This window comes from Xyrauchen texanus, chromosome 48 (assembly GCF_025860055.1).
Source record: "Xyrauchen texanus isolate HMW12.3.18 chromosome 48, RBS_HiC_50CHRs, whole genome shotgun sequence".
In the NCBI taxonomy this organism is placed as follows: Eukaryota; Metazoa; Chordata; class Actinopteri; order Cypriniformes; family Catostomidae; genus Xyrauchen; species Xyrauchen texanus.
Window position 1 is genome coordinate 15070936 of NC_068323.1, and position 13890 is coordinate 15084825.

A 13890-nucleotide genomic window follows, 5' to 3' on the forward strand; every position below is an offset into this window, starting at 1 on the left:
GTAGTGGTACATTTTTGTTTTTAATTAATTCAACCCAAGTGTATGTAAACTTCTGACTTCAACTGTACATGAAGTCCAGTCCAACTCACGCTTCCATTTGTCAACTAGAGATGTTTATGAAATGGTTAAAGAATCCTCAAAAAACAACTTTGTGTTGAAGGGGTGTCTTGTTCTTCATGTTCTTCTCTTAGAGATGGACAAAGGACCTTAGTCAGGGTAGATGCCATATTTCATTTGACATGGATAAAAATAAGCCTTTGGCAAATCGTCCAACTGTTGTGTACCTTCGTGTCGAACGATCAGCAGACAAAACATTAAAAAAAGTATTTTTAGTGGACAAAAATTATGGAAAAAACATGGGTTGTTAATATTGGACATGACCTAGGATTTTAAAGGAAGGTGGTTAACGGGACACTTTTATGCCGTTGCCAAGTGGTGGTTAGAACATTGCTATGAAGTTGCTAGGGTATTCTGGGAGCTTGCTAGGTAGTTACTTCCTGGCCCAAGTGAAAAGAGCCCACATGATATTCTGTCCCTAGATATGGCTTAGGTCCCTTCCTCTATGCAAGTCTATGGGATTTTTGTTCAAAATAGTAAATAACAGTAAATCTGATCTCTTAATAAAGTAAAACCTTACTTAATAAATCACACAATTTGAGGTATAAACATGTCAGTAGCAAAAATAGTGTGGGACGAGTGTGTGTAGAAGTTAAATATGTGGGGTTAGGGGTTAGTTCAGGTCCCTAACCCAAAGTATTAGCAACAGTAATAGTGATGCTAGCCTTAGCAATAAGGAGACACCTGCTTCCAAGAGTAATGGACCCACTTTCATGCAACGGCTCTCCCTTTGCTGAAGGCTAGCACGGGAGTACCATCAGAGAACGTTAGGGGTTTTGAATTACAAAATCAATACATACCACCACCATGAGTGCAGAAATCCAGGAGGCTCTCCTAATGTGATATTCTTCTCCCATCGGATCTAAAAGGGAGGGGAAAAAAAAAAAAGAACGAAAGTGGTCATCTGACAATCATGCATGCACTATGGTTAAAAGCGCCATTACCATGGAAAAACAATGAGAAACAAATTCAACATTTAGTTTCTCTTGGTTCAGCAACTGGCAAGGTGTAGTAACTTTTGCCCATGGAAGACAAATACTGTACCAGACATCCAAACGTAAATATAATCCACCTATCTCTTATACACTATTTAAAGAACAAGACTACCAGTACTTCAGTATCAAGTTGATATTAAAATATTTCACTTTAATGATATGCGTTAAATATTAGTTTTTGCTGTGGTATCAATTTTATTACAGATATTGACTACTGACATTTTTATGTTCTGACAACTCTATTTTCAAGTATTAACTAATAGTCTAACTAATTAACTCAAGCCTCACAGATTGCATCTACTGTGCCTTCCATTTTAATAGATGCTACTTCTCCAAGCAGACTTATTGATCTTATAACATGCCCTGTCCATAACTATGTACCCAAAAAGCTGACATGCATTATTCTGGGTCTCCCTAATGAAAAGGACTGATTAACAACATTTTAGACTATGTTTGTGTGTGTGTGTTTGTGCTGATCAGTGCAGAGCTGCATAGCCCCTTGAGGTGCAAGGTGTAAGTAGAGGGAGTTTCAGCAGTAATTGTGAGATGGCAAAGGGAACAAGCAGGTGACTGTTCCCTCATTAAGCTCCAATGCACAGGTGCATCCCTCCTGCTGTGTACCTGCCTGGGCCTAAAAACATCCCCTGTGGTGCACGAGTGTGCCTGCACTATGGTCTAGAGATCTGGCGAGTGCTCGCCTAATTGAATAGCAACGGCAGTAATGACGACTGTCGGCGACACAAATGTTGACGCCCTGCCTCAGTTATAAAAATATCGAAACATTGGTAAACACAGCCATCTGATTAGTTGTTGACATTTGTTAACTATTTATTAAGGAAACACAGTATAATTTTGCACACACAGATGGCAGGAAAAGTTGCAGGATTTGGGTTGCTTTTTTATATTAACATTTTATTGATTTAAAGAAAACAGGATTGAAGAAACAGAACATACATACACACCGAATCAAATTATAACAAATTATATGTCCCTCCCCCTGAACACTACAAACATCTAGTGGTCCAACACAAAATGAAACCATAACCCACAAATATTTTTAAAAACAGACAAGAGGAAACACTTAAGAATATATACATATATACATATATACATATATATATACACTCACCTAAAGGATTATTAGGAACACCTGTTCAATTTCTCATTAATGCAATTATCTAATCAACCAATCACATGGCAGTTGCTTCAATGCATTTAGGGGTGTGGTCCTGGTCAAGACAATCTCCTGAACTCCAAACTGAATGTCAGAATGGGAAAGGAACGTGATTTAAGCAATTTTGAGCGTGGCATGGTTGTTGGTGCCAGATGGGCCGGTCTGAGTATTTCACAATCTGCTCAGTTACTGGGATTTTCACGCACAACCATTTCTAGGGTTTACAAAGAATGGTGTGAAAAGGGAAAACATCCAGTATGCGGCAGTCCTGTGGGCGAAAATGCCTTGTTGATGCTAGAGGTCAGAGGAGAATGGGCCGACTGATTCAAGCTGATAGAAGAGCAACTTTGACTGAAATAACCACTCGTTACAACCGAGGTATGCAGCAAAGCATTCGTGAAGCCACAACACGCACAACCTTGAGGCGGATGGGCTACAACAGCAGAAGACCCCACCGGGTACCACTCATCCCCACTACAATTAGGAAAAAGAGGCTACAATTTGCAAGAGCTCACCAAAATTGGACAGTTGAAGACTGGAAAAATGTTGCCTGGTCTGATGAGTCTCGATTTCTGTTGAGACATTCAGATGGTCGAGTCAGAATTTGGCATAAACAGAATGAGAACATGGATCCATCATGCCTTGTTACCACTGTGCAGGCTGGTGGTGGTGGTGTAATGGTGTGGGGGATGTTTTCTTGGCACACTTTAGGCCCCTTAGTGCCAATTGGGCATCGTTTAAATGCCACGGCCTACCTGAGCATTGTTTCTGACCATGTCCATCCCTTTATGGCCACCATGTACCCATCCTCTGATGGCTACTTCCAGCAGGATAATGCACCATGTCACAAAGCTTGAATCATTTCAAATTGGTTTCTTGAACATGACAATGAGTTCACTGTACTAAAATGGCCCCCAGAGTCACCAGATCTCAACCCAATAGAGCATCTTTGGGATGTGGTGGAACGGGAGCTTCGTGCCCTGGATGTGCATCCCACAAATCTCCATCAACTGCAAGATGCTATCCTATCAATATGGGCCAACATTTCTAAAGAATGCTTTCAGCATCTTGTTGAATCAATGCCACGTAGAATTAAGGCAGTTCTAAAGGCGAAAGGGGGTCAAACACAGTATTAGTATGTGTTCCTAATAATCCTTTAGGTGAGTGTATATATAGCATGCGTTTAAAACTACAAATCTCTCTCCATTGTCCCTCCCCTAGAACCATCTAATGACACTTTTCCACTGCACGTAACGGTTCGACTCATCTCAACTCTACTCGCTTTACTTTTCTGAGCTTGCATTTCCTCTGCAGTTTAGTGCCCCTCAACGTAGGTGGGATTATAGATTGATCGTCATAGTTGCGCGTCATCTTAAACACGACACAAACTTACCAAAACAATAACACAACCACTAGCTGTTAGCTACTAGCTCATTGTGCTGCATAAAGCAGTTGTTGCATGGTGATTCTACACAAGTCTAACAGTTAAATTGTCCTGGTTGTTTTAGAAGCAAGCTTCTAGTAGCTGGTCAACTAAATAAAGGGAAGCTTTCAAGCAGAGCATAGAGTTAACATAAATCAAAATGCACCATCATCCATCATGGCAGAGTCCAGGGCACTCTCCCTCCAATTGCTTGCTGGTTTAGATAGCGTCCATTTGGTCGAACCACTTCCACTTTTCCTTAATGGTTCTGCAGTCACTTAAGATTTTTGATTGGCATCGCCAGCAGGTGGATGTGTCTTTAAGACCAAACCTATATAATCTAGAGGGGGTCCGATATAATCTATGTAAAATCAAGGCAAATCCTTGCATCTCTAAATGTAGACTTGACGTTTTATAGAATCCTAAACCACACTCCCTCCTCCAACACCAAGTTTAAATCTTTCTCCCATAATCTCTTGATTGAGAGGCTCCGTCCCCTAGCCTCTGAATTAGCAATGAGTAATACACTGATGCCTCATGACCCTTTACAAAGGTAGTAATCACCATTCCCAGAGTGCCTCCCACTTTAGAGGGGTGTATGCTACTCCCAAAAATAGTACAGAGCAGGTGGCGCAACTGTAAATACCTACAAAATCGAGACCTGGGATCTCAATTTCAAATGTTGAACCATATTTTCAAAGGATCTCAACACTCCAATCTCATAGGTCACAGAGTGTATTAACCCCCCTCACAATCCAATCTGACCAGCAGAAAGGGGACTTATTAAAACATAATTTTGGGTTCAGCCATAAGCTCAAAGCAACATTTAAATAGACTTGACAATACCGCATGCAAATACAAGGTAACTTGACTTTTCCAGTTAGTTTGATAGAAAGGCTTTGCAATGGAACTTCCTGTTCAATACAAAACCAGGGCGGGGCTCTCTCTCAAGTGGAAATGACCAATGGGCCAAATGTCTAAGACTGAATGCGTAATAATAAAACAAAATCTAGGGAAGGCCTAGCCCACCTTTGTCAATCAGCCTATGTAATTTACTGAAATGTAATCTGGGATGCTTACAATTTCAAATGAATGACTTCGCTATGCTATCAAATTGATTGAAATAAGAGAGGGGGACATCTACAGGTAGAGATTGTAGCAGATAGTTGAATTTTGGAATACAATTCATTTTAATATCATTAACCTTCCCAATCATAGATAAATGTAATGAAGCTCACCTGCCCACATTGCTTGAAAACCTTTTTATTAAATGGTCAAAGTTTGCATTTCTAAAACCATGCCACCAGATAAAATTCTGCAATAATATTTCACCTGTCGGACCAAGGTCTAAGGACTAGAAATAGACCAAAATACCAGCCAGACCGATATATCTGAAAGACAGATTAATAGGATTATTTTTATCCATTTTGAGATTATCGGCATTGTAACCATGCCTGATCAACAAATGTAAAATCTACCGATGGCCTTGTTATAGAACAGTGCACATTTGTTCTATTGATTTTATTTATTCTAATGCTTGTAATTTGTTTCACTGTTGTTCATTTTATTACTATTAACTTGAATAATTACTTGAAAAACATGAAGCAATGTTTATATAGTTAGAAATACTTGAAGGCTAAATGCCATTGTTAATCTCTTAATAATTGTATTAAATATTTAACAAACAAAAAAGTGTGTTAAATCGCATACTTGGATTTTTTTTCCTTGTATTGAAACTTGTAACATTTCACTGGTATTGGTATCGACAATTGACATTTGGGCTTGCAACATCTCTGCGCTCCAAAAAATATTCTAGCCTATTTTTAAGATTTACATATTTCAATTTCAGAACAAAATCCCATCAAACTAAATGGTGTAATTTTTTACATTTAAATTTCTGAAACAAAATATATATATTTTTTGTAAGGTTTACTCAATTCAATTTGATGGAATTTTGTTATGAAATTGAAATGTGTAAATCTTAAAATGACGGAGTATATTTTCAAGTAACTAATTGGGGCTGGATTTCCTACGATTGGCATTCTAACTTGTGCCCAATTGACCAACAAATAGATGTGCTCATTTCGCCTAGAATTCAAAATCTATCAAAAGCCATAAGGAATAGTTCACATTTACTGTTTTCAATCATTTGTGTAAATTTTAATCAAATAATATCAAAAATATTTGTTAATTTCTATGCAATCATCTAATTATCATGAAATATAAATAAGTGCTTGCTAGATATCAGTATCTACAATATATATATATATATATATATATATATATATATATATATATATATATATATATATATATATATATATATATATATATATATATATATATATATATATGGTTTAACCACCTCCCAGGACACAGGAGGTTGTTGCGATCACAAGGCCTCATTTGGCACTATGTTCAACCTCTTTCAAACTCTGGTGCTCTGAGCAAAACATTTAACAGGGAGCTTTTGGAAGTTGAAGTTAAAGCAGAGCTTAAATGGTACACACAAACAAATGCAGCAGGTACCAGAGGGCCGTGACAAATCTAATAAGATAGATGATAACATTTTAAAAGTTCACAATCTGTAAAGCTCCTGAAGCACTAAAGAAGTGTTACACAGTCTAATATAATGTCTTATAATGTCAAACAATTAACATTTATGCATAACACAGCTTTATAACCACAAGAACATCTTTCTCATTTAAAGTGGTTTATTTTTTTGTGTCAAATTCATTTAAACAAGCAACTGAAGCCTGTGACAATTTCTTTCACTGAAGATAGTTTGTGACTGTGAAACATGGAATCTGACTTCCAAAGCCAACACATTTTGGTACTTATTTCAAGACTGCAGATCTGCAACATCAAAAATGTGAGGGAAAATAAAACAAGGATTTTCTTGGTACCGCCTGTTCAATAAATTAACGGAAAGGTTAACAAAGCCCATATCTTAATAACAAGAATACAAACCAATACAAGCATTAAAATGTCATGTCTTTTATGTCATATAATAATAAAGTCTTACAGTGTTTAACAATTAACATTTGCAAAAGCAGTTTTATTAGTGGTTGACCGATAGCCTAGATCGCAAAGGCCGATAAATCAGCCGATATTCAGACTTTTTTTAATTATCACATCAGCCGATACATTTTTCCTTTTGGCCGTTTTCTTAAGGCCTAAACGCTATTTTAGATAATGCTATATAAAATAGTGTTATTTTTTACCAAGTTAAAGTTTGTGTGAAACTTTGAGTAAATATAGTGCTAAATAAGCGTTTATTCCTTTAAGCAATTTTATGTATATATTATTTACCATTTTAAATTGTGTCATATTTCAGCCTCCCTGCTAGTTGGATATCAGCATTGGCCAATATAAAACCCATATCGGTCGACCATTATTTATTAGACCAAAAACTTGAAAGTGAAAAGGGCACTTGAAAAAAGCAATTATTCTCAAATTGTACTATAAACATACTAAACAAAGCTAACAAGTTTTGCGACATCTTCAAAATTGAACGTTGTCTTGTTTACATACTAACCTTCCTTCATTAAATTAACCGAGAGGCAAACACAGCTCATAACTTCTTAATCAATAAAAAACAATTAAAGTCTTTCATTAGCCTTGCAGGGGAGCATTACAGCAAATCAAGTGTATATTACAAACCAATTGCACCCATTCACACAGATGTCAAGATTAAATCTAACTTTTAACATGCAGTAGAGTTTAAGAGCAGTTTTAGAACAAGTGGTGGCATCAAGTCCACTCCAGACATGTAGTGTTCTCATGTTCAATATAGGCCTAATGCTCATATTGTGAGGATAGTACTAACACTAAGTACATTAGAAGCTCTACTATTCCATAAAAACCTTTGCTGTTAAGGGCTGCCGGCCCTAAAATCCACTTTGCATGATGCCAGCAGTTGCCACCGCACAATGCTCTGATTGCACGCCCTCAGAGCAGCTTTAACTGAGGAACTGTGTAATAGAGGTTTGAAACAACATGACGGTGAGTACATGAAGACAGAATTTTTATTTTTAGGTGAACTATCCCTTCAATTTATGTTCCATTTCACAAATTCCCATGCAAAAGTTAACTTGTGGTAGCCCTTGCACAACCACTTACCTCTGACAGGAAGGTCTGTGCTGATTTCTGTGCGCCAACGTGTAGCAAGTACTCATAAACATATAAAGCTAACCTGCAAGACAAAGAGAGAAAAAAGCCATTGTAAATATCAACAGACTTGAAGGTTGTTTCTCCTTTAAATCTTTATATTTCAGGTTGTTCCCAACTTTAAGAGAGAAAAATGCAGTTCTACTAGATCTCCCATTCTAGATGGACAAGCAAATACATTAACAAGATAAGCTCTGTGCACCTGCAAGGTCTCAACATGCATCAGTCAAAGAAGTTTCTTGGAAAAGCAGATCAGAAAATGAAATCTATGCAGTCGAAGGATATTATTATCGAAGACAAGCGCATTCCAACATATAAGTCTCTGTTTAATTTCTGTGCCACTACCATCAACAAAAACAATAATAAATGGAATAACGATAGTTGCTGAACAGGTTTCCCTAAATTTTCCCTCCATCTTTCATTGGTCGAGCAAACAGCTAGTCCCGCCCCAAACTCACACCATTGGTTCAGCCACTGTTGCTATATCAGGCTGGACATGATTCTCAAACAACTGTTTTGATAGTGCCACGGTTTACACTTTTCAAGGGAATCAACCTAAAATGCTAACAAATAATTGACTGTAAATTAAGATGAAATAGGAGAAAGTATTTCAACATCGAAAAAATTACAGTTCAGCCTTAACAAAAACAAAACAATCAATAGGCATCAGAACTTACAAAGAAGTTTGTCCTTATGACAAAGGGATTATTGGGCTGATCTGTTCTTGCATAATATTAGTACCAAACAGCACAGGTCATTTCGTCACTACCAGCATCATATCTACATTATTTTCAGCTAATCCACTGTATTTGGACAGGTGGGCAGAATTTCTGGTTGGTTAGCAGAAGTGCAGTTTGTTGGCGTTTCGTGTGTTGACGGTAACGGTTATCTAGTGTGTCATTCAGTTAGATTCTCTTCTCCCAGATGCTTCTCCGCCCATCGTCTGCTTTCAGAAGGATCATCTGTTTGAAAAAGCCTCTGAATAATTTGCTTGTGTGCTCTTTTCACTTTATGGAGAAGAAGTCAACAGCAGAGAATACTTATATTATCCACAGTTATGGCTTGGCTACGACAGACGTCCAGAAACGGAGCGCCATGAACGCCACAGAAACAACTGCATCATTGGAAGCTCATTAGAAACTTTTGGTGTATGTTCATTTCTATATACATCGTCTGCCTTTGAGAATGTTTCACATGTTTTGGAGGGACATTATTGTATGGTAAAATATGAACAGAGTCATTCCTTCCAGACGAGTGCATGCCGTTTCATGCCGTGACGCACAATGGATGAATGCTACAATGGAAGATCATAATTATTTATGTGACATGTACAGTAGTGAGATGTTTGCAATGAATTGTCGTTTGATTTTCTTCTGCCCTGCATTTTTTCTGTCTGCAATCCACTTTCTTTTGATTGTTTATGCAGGATGCCCTTGTCAGGGAAAAAGTGATTAGTAAAATAATAATGGTAATTAAAAAGGTGCACTCGGTAATTTTTAAGTATGCTGAATTTGATTAAATTGGCATACACTGACACCTAGTGGCCTAGATGCTGCATCATTTAAACACAGTAGTTTTCAGTTACGTATGCAATTATAGAAATTCAGCCAGGATTAATTTAATCCACAATGAAAGTGTCCAATTAGAGGGCAGTTACTGAGATAAAGCGAGTAGTATTCAGCTGGTCATGTGATGCCCCCATAATGGCGCCCATGCCCCATGTAGAATAAAAGAGCTTTTATAAGGTTACTGATATGACTGAACTCTTCATATCACATGAGTGGTCTTGATTTTATACATATGTTTCAAAGTTGATATTCATTTCTTTAGAAGTAAAACTTTTTAAATGAGAAAAAAACCTTTAACTCATCATCAAATAGTTTCATATGTATAGAGCATATCATAAAACATATTGTTTCAAAATTACTTTACAGAGAATGTAAAATATACTATCTTACACAAGAAAGATAGTCAGTCTATCAACAAGATCAGTCGTTCTGTCAACACCAAAACATTTAAATGTAGGTTAGGCTAGTATTAAGATACAGAGATTATGTACATAAACGTATCATTATTAAGATAGAATAAGCCTTCCATACAGTCATCTCCTGCAAAAAATGTGTTTTTCTAAACAATAACAGCAGCAGGACCGTGTCCTACAATGCATGAGCATCCTGCTGTCTGGACCTCCACTGTCTTTGCAGTATGGACACTAGCTCGGAAGAACGGACTCTTCAGATTCTGACTAGATTCAATATCCGATTTAAAATAAACATCATTATTTACAGTTCTCAAAACATGTCCATCCTTATAGCTGTAAAGGCAGTGGTTGGCTTCGGTAGTTTTCAAGATACTCATAGGTTCTCAATTGAAGAGTTCTCAAGTCTCAAAAGAACTAAATTGGTTCTTTGTGTGACATTTGGGTACCATCCTCTGACCCATCATTAATAACAGATGGGCAGGGAAGAAAAACATAGAAACATAATTACAGTGAAACTATCATTTTTAATGCTGTGTTAGGACAAACTATTGTTTACGCTTAACCGGAAGTTATGCTCACGTTGCCTGCAAGGCATCAAGGGACTCCGGAGTATTATAGATAGCCTACCTAATTCAACTCTCTAAAAAAACTGCACTTATCCAAAAAATTAAGACGCATAATTTTGTTCAAAATAGCTTATTTCTTCATTTTGGTGGCTGAATGCGAAGCGTATTCCACAGTGTATCGCTACATGGAGGTTTAAAATAAAAAGACTAGGCATCCAAGAAAAACTTGATACGGAGGAAAAAGTCATGCAAAAGATGTAAGTCAGATGTTTTCTTTAGCGGACTGCCTTTTGCTTCTCTTACGTCAGTGAGGGTCAAACTATCCTTCTTAAAGTTCAATTTGAACCATTTTTTGCAGTTCCTTTTGAAGTTACTTGTGAGGCTGGAAAAAAAAAAAAAAACATTTTCAGATTAATTGTGATCTTCATGTGAACAATCCCAGTATCGATTCTTAAAATCCCAAGATCGATCTTTCACTTTAAAAAGTTTACATCCATTTTGGTAGTGCTGATTATTATATTTGTTAAATAAAAAGAAATTGATCTGCATAGTTTGGGGCCCGTTCTTAATTTTATTATTTACATTTTTCGCAGTTTACCTAGTTAAGTGGCCATATCGGTATAGATATAAGATATAAGTTATCAAGTTATCAATCCGATAAGAAAATTAGGCAGATATATTAAAAGTCCATTTTACTTATCCATGCCACACATGCATTTTCTTTCTTTATTCTTTGTGTGTTAAAGCATATTGCATACCTGCCAACACTACCGATTTTACTGGGATTCTCCCATTTTTCCACCCCTCACAGCTTTACTCTCGATTTACAATTTGTCACAATTAACTCATGATTTTCTGCATCCACACTTTGCTCATGAGAAAGTATTAGACCTCCAGGTAGGGTTGCCACCCATCCTGTAAAATACGGGATCGTCCCATATTGAAATATGAAATGATGTGTCCCGTATCTAATCAATACTTAACTCTATTTGTCCCGTAAGGTGGTCAAATGGAATCACGACAAAATCGTTCCAGATTGTTAATTTTACATTGATACAAGTTGGAGATATTTCATAGGGTAGGTAAGGGGTAGTCTGTAAAGTCCACACATTGTGCTGAAACTGTGGATTTTTTTTATTGAAAAACAGAAGGTTCAATAGAAATGTTCAATAAGACTTACAAAATTACAAAGATCCAATAATGTAGGAATATACAATCACTGAGTCATAAAATCAAGAAGTACAGGTGGAAAAATAATTATTAAAATAAATACAAAAAACCATGTAAACAAACAGATGTAAACATAAAAAATAGAAATAATCAAATAAATAAAAATAATGATATTTTTTATTAGTCATGGGTCTGGAAAGTTCTCAGCATAGAGGAAAAGGTTTCACACATTTTTTATTAATAACTCAAAAGCATTTATTGCTAAAACTGTGTAGGGTGTGAAAAGGGGCCATCTGCAAAAAGGTGCAAAAAGGATAAACATTTAAGTAAATTTTATAACTCAGAATAATGCTTCTGGTCAGCAGTGGTATGCGCTTGTGACGTAATCGCATTGGCACTTGAAATATGTGAGCACGAGTGTCACACTCAGATGAGCAGCGCTGTTTTCAAGTGAGAAGGAGGGGGAACGCTGTACAGTGGCTTGGTTGGTTTTGGTTTAGATCTGTATTTATCGGTTCCTTTACGTACAATGGTGCTTGTTCACTTATCCTGGATGTCTCAACCGAGAGGAGAACATGAGATTACGTCTGTATCATGTCAATGCAAATATGTCACACGAGAGACCGACTGGACTCCAACCGCTCGTGAAGCTTACCCGAAGTGTTGGATTATAGTTTAAAAAGTACTCAATTATTTATCTTTTTCAAACCAAAAGTGATTGTATCGCCTTAGAAGACATTAATTTAACCGCTGTAGTCATAACAATGACATTTATGCAGACTGTCCGTGATTTTTGGAGCTTCAAAAGGGCAGTGGTGGCTCAGTGGTTGAGGCTCAGGGTTACTGACCAGAAGGTTGGGGGTTCAAGCCCCAGCACCACCAAGATGCCACTGTTGGGCCCTTGAGCAAGGCACTTAACTCCAGGTTGCTCTGGGGGGATTGTCCCTGTAATAAGTGCACTGTAAGTCGCTTTGGATAAAAGCGTCTGTCAAATGCATAAATGTAAATGTTCAAAAGGGAAATCACAATCCACTTGCATTTTAAGGACCTACTGAACTAAGATATTTTTCTATTTTCCTTCAAATGTGTTCTGGTGAAGAAAGAAAGTCATACACACCCGGGATATTATGAGGGTGAGTAAATAATGAGAGAATTTTAGTTTTTGGGTGAACTATCCCTTTAAGTGCAATGCAATATATTTATACATACATTAAGTATAAGTAGCTCACTCAACAAATTAATTATGAATTGCAGAGTCAATAAATTTTTTTTTTATAAATGTAGTCCATGTGTAAAAATTAAAAAGTAATTAACTGTTAAAAATGGCAAATTATAAAAAATAAAGCAACTATCCACTTTACATGTTTGATTTCATTTGAAGTGCTCTGGATTTGGCTTTATAAGCATTTCGATTTTATAATCAGGCACACAGAATGTTGATTTATATCAGATATAGATTTATCAGCAAATATATCAGCTATCGGCCTCCAAATATAATTCATTAGGGCTGTTATGATTACTCGATTTAAATAATTAATCGATAACAAAATTGTCGAAACGACAAATCGAAAATAAGGCGCAAGTGCCACATACCATGGATGAGCATGCAAACAAATGACAAGAGGTGTTAACTGTGTGGCAGCGCTTCCCTTTAGATTTGAAAAATAATACAGGACCTAAAAAAAACATCATTTCAGCAATGCAGCAACACTTGAAAAGATGACATCCAGTTTTTACAAAACTGCCGGAAACATGCGGTAAGATCATCTGCATGCGATTGCGGTGCCGCATATCCAGGTGCAGGAGTGAAGTTGATACTTTCACTGCCACGTGAGGCACGGTGAACTCTGCAAAAAACATATTGTAATGCACTCTAAACTAGTGTTCTCACGGTACCAAAATTTCAGTATTCGGTACCAATACCAGTGAAATTTCACGGTACTCTATACCATTTTCCATACCAAAGCAAAAACAGGTTACTAAACAACACTCTTTTATTAACAATATTAACAAAGTCTACAAAACATTAGCAGCAGAACTAAGAACAAAAACATAATAAAGCAAAGATGTTATGCCGGGATGTTTCCTTTAAAGAGCTCCGCCTCCGCTTACATGCTTCTGAATGTACTTTTTTTTATAATTCCATAATACTTTGGGACTGATCTGTGTAATTCTTCCTCCATTAGGCGTGAATTGCTGCTCTCACGCGATATCGTTACAGTTTAATGTGATTTCATGTTACGTTAAATGAGATCAAACGACTATTCAACAATGAACATTTTTCTCATCAATTT

At 36.8% G+C, this 13890-nt stretch overlaps 1 protein-coding gene across 2 annotated transcripts in view; it reads right to left on the reverse strand.

Annotated features, from left to right (window-relative positions):
- Nucleotides 1-13890, reverse strand: part of LOC127639683 (single-stranded DNA-binding protein 3-like) — a 101298-nt gene that overhangs the window by 64217 nt on the left and 23191 nt on the right. For both annotated transcript variants that reach the window (XM_052121830.1, XM_052121831.1), the window contains exons 2-3: nucleotides 7832-7904; nucleotides 918-979 (exon numbers count right to left, since the gene is read on the reverse strand). In XM_052121830.1, the coding sequence (XP_051977790.1) occupies nucleotides 918-979; nucleotides 7832-7904 (135 nt within the window). The remainder of the gene's footprint in view (nucleotides 1-917; nucleotides 980-7831; nucleotides 7905-13890) is intronic.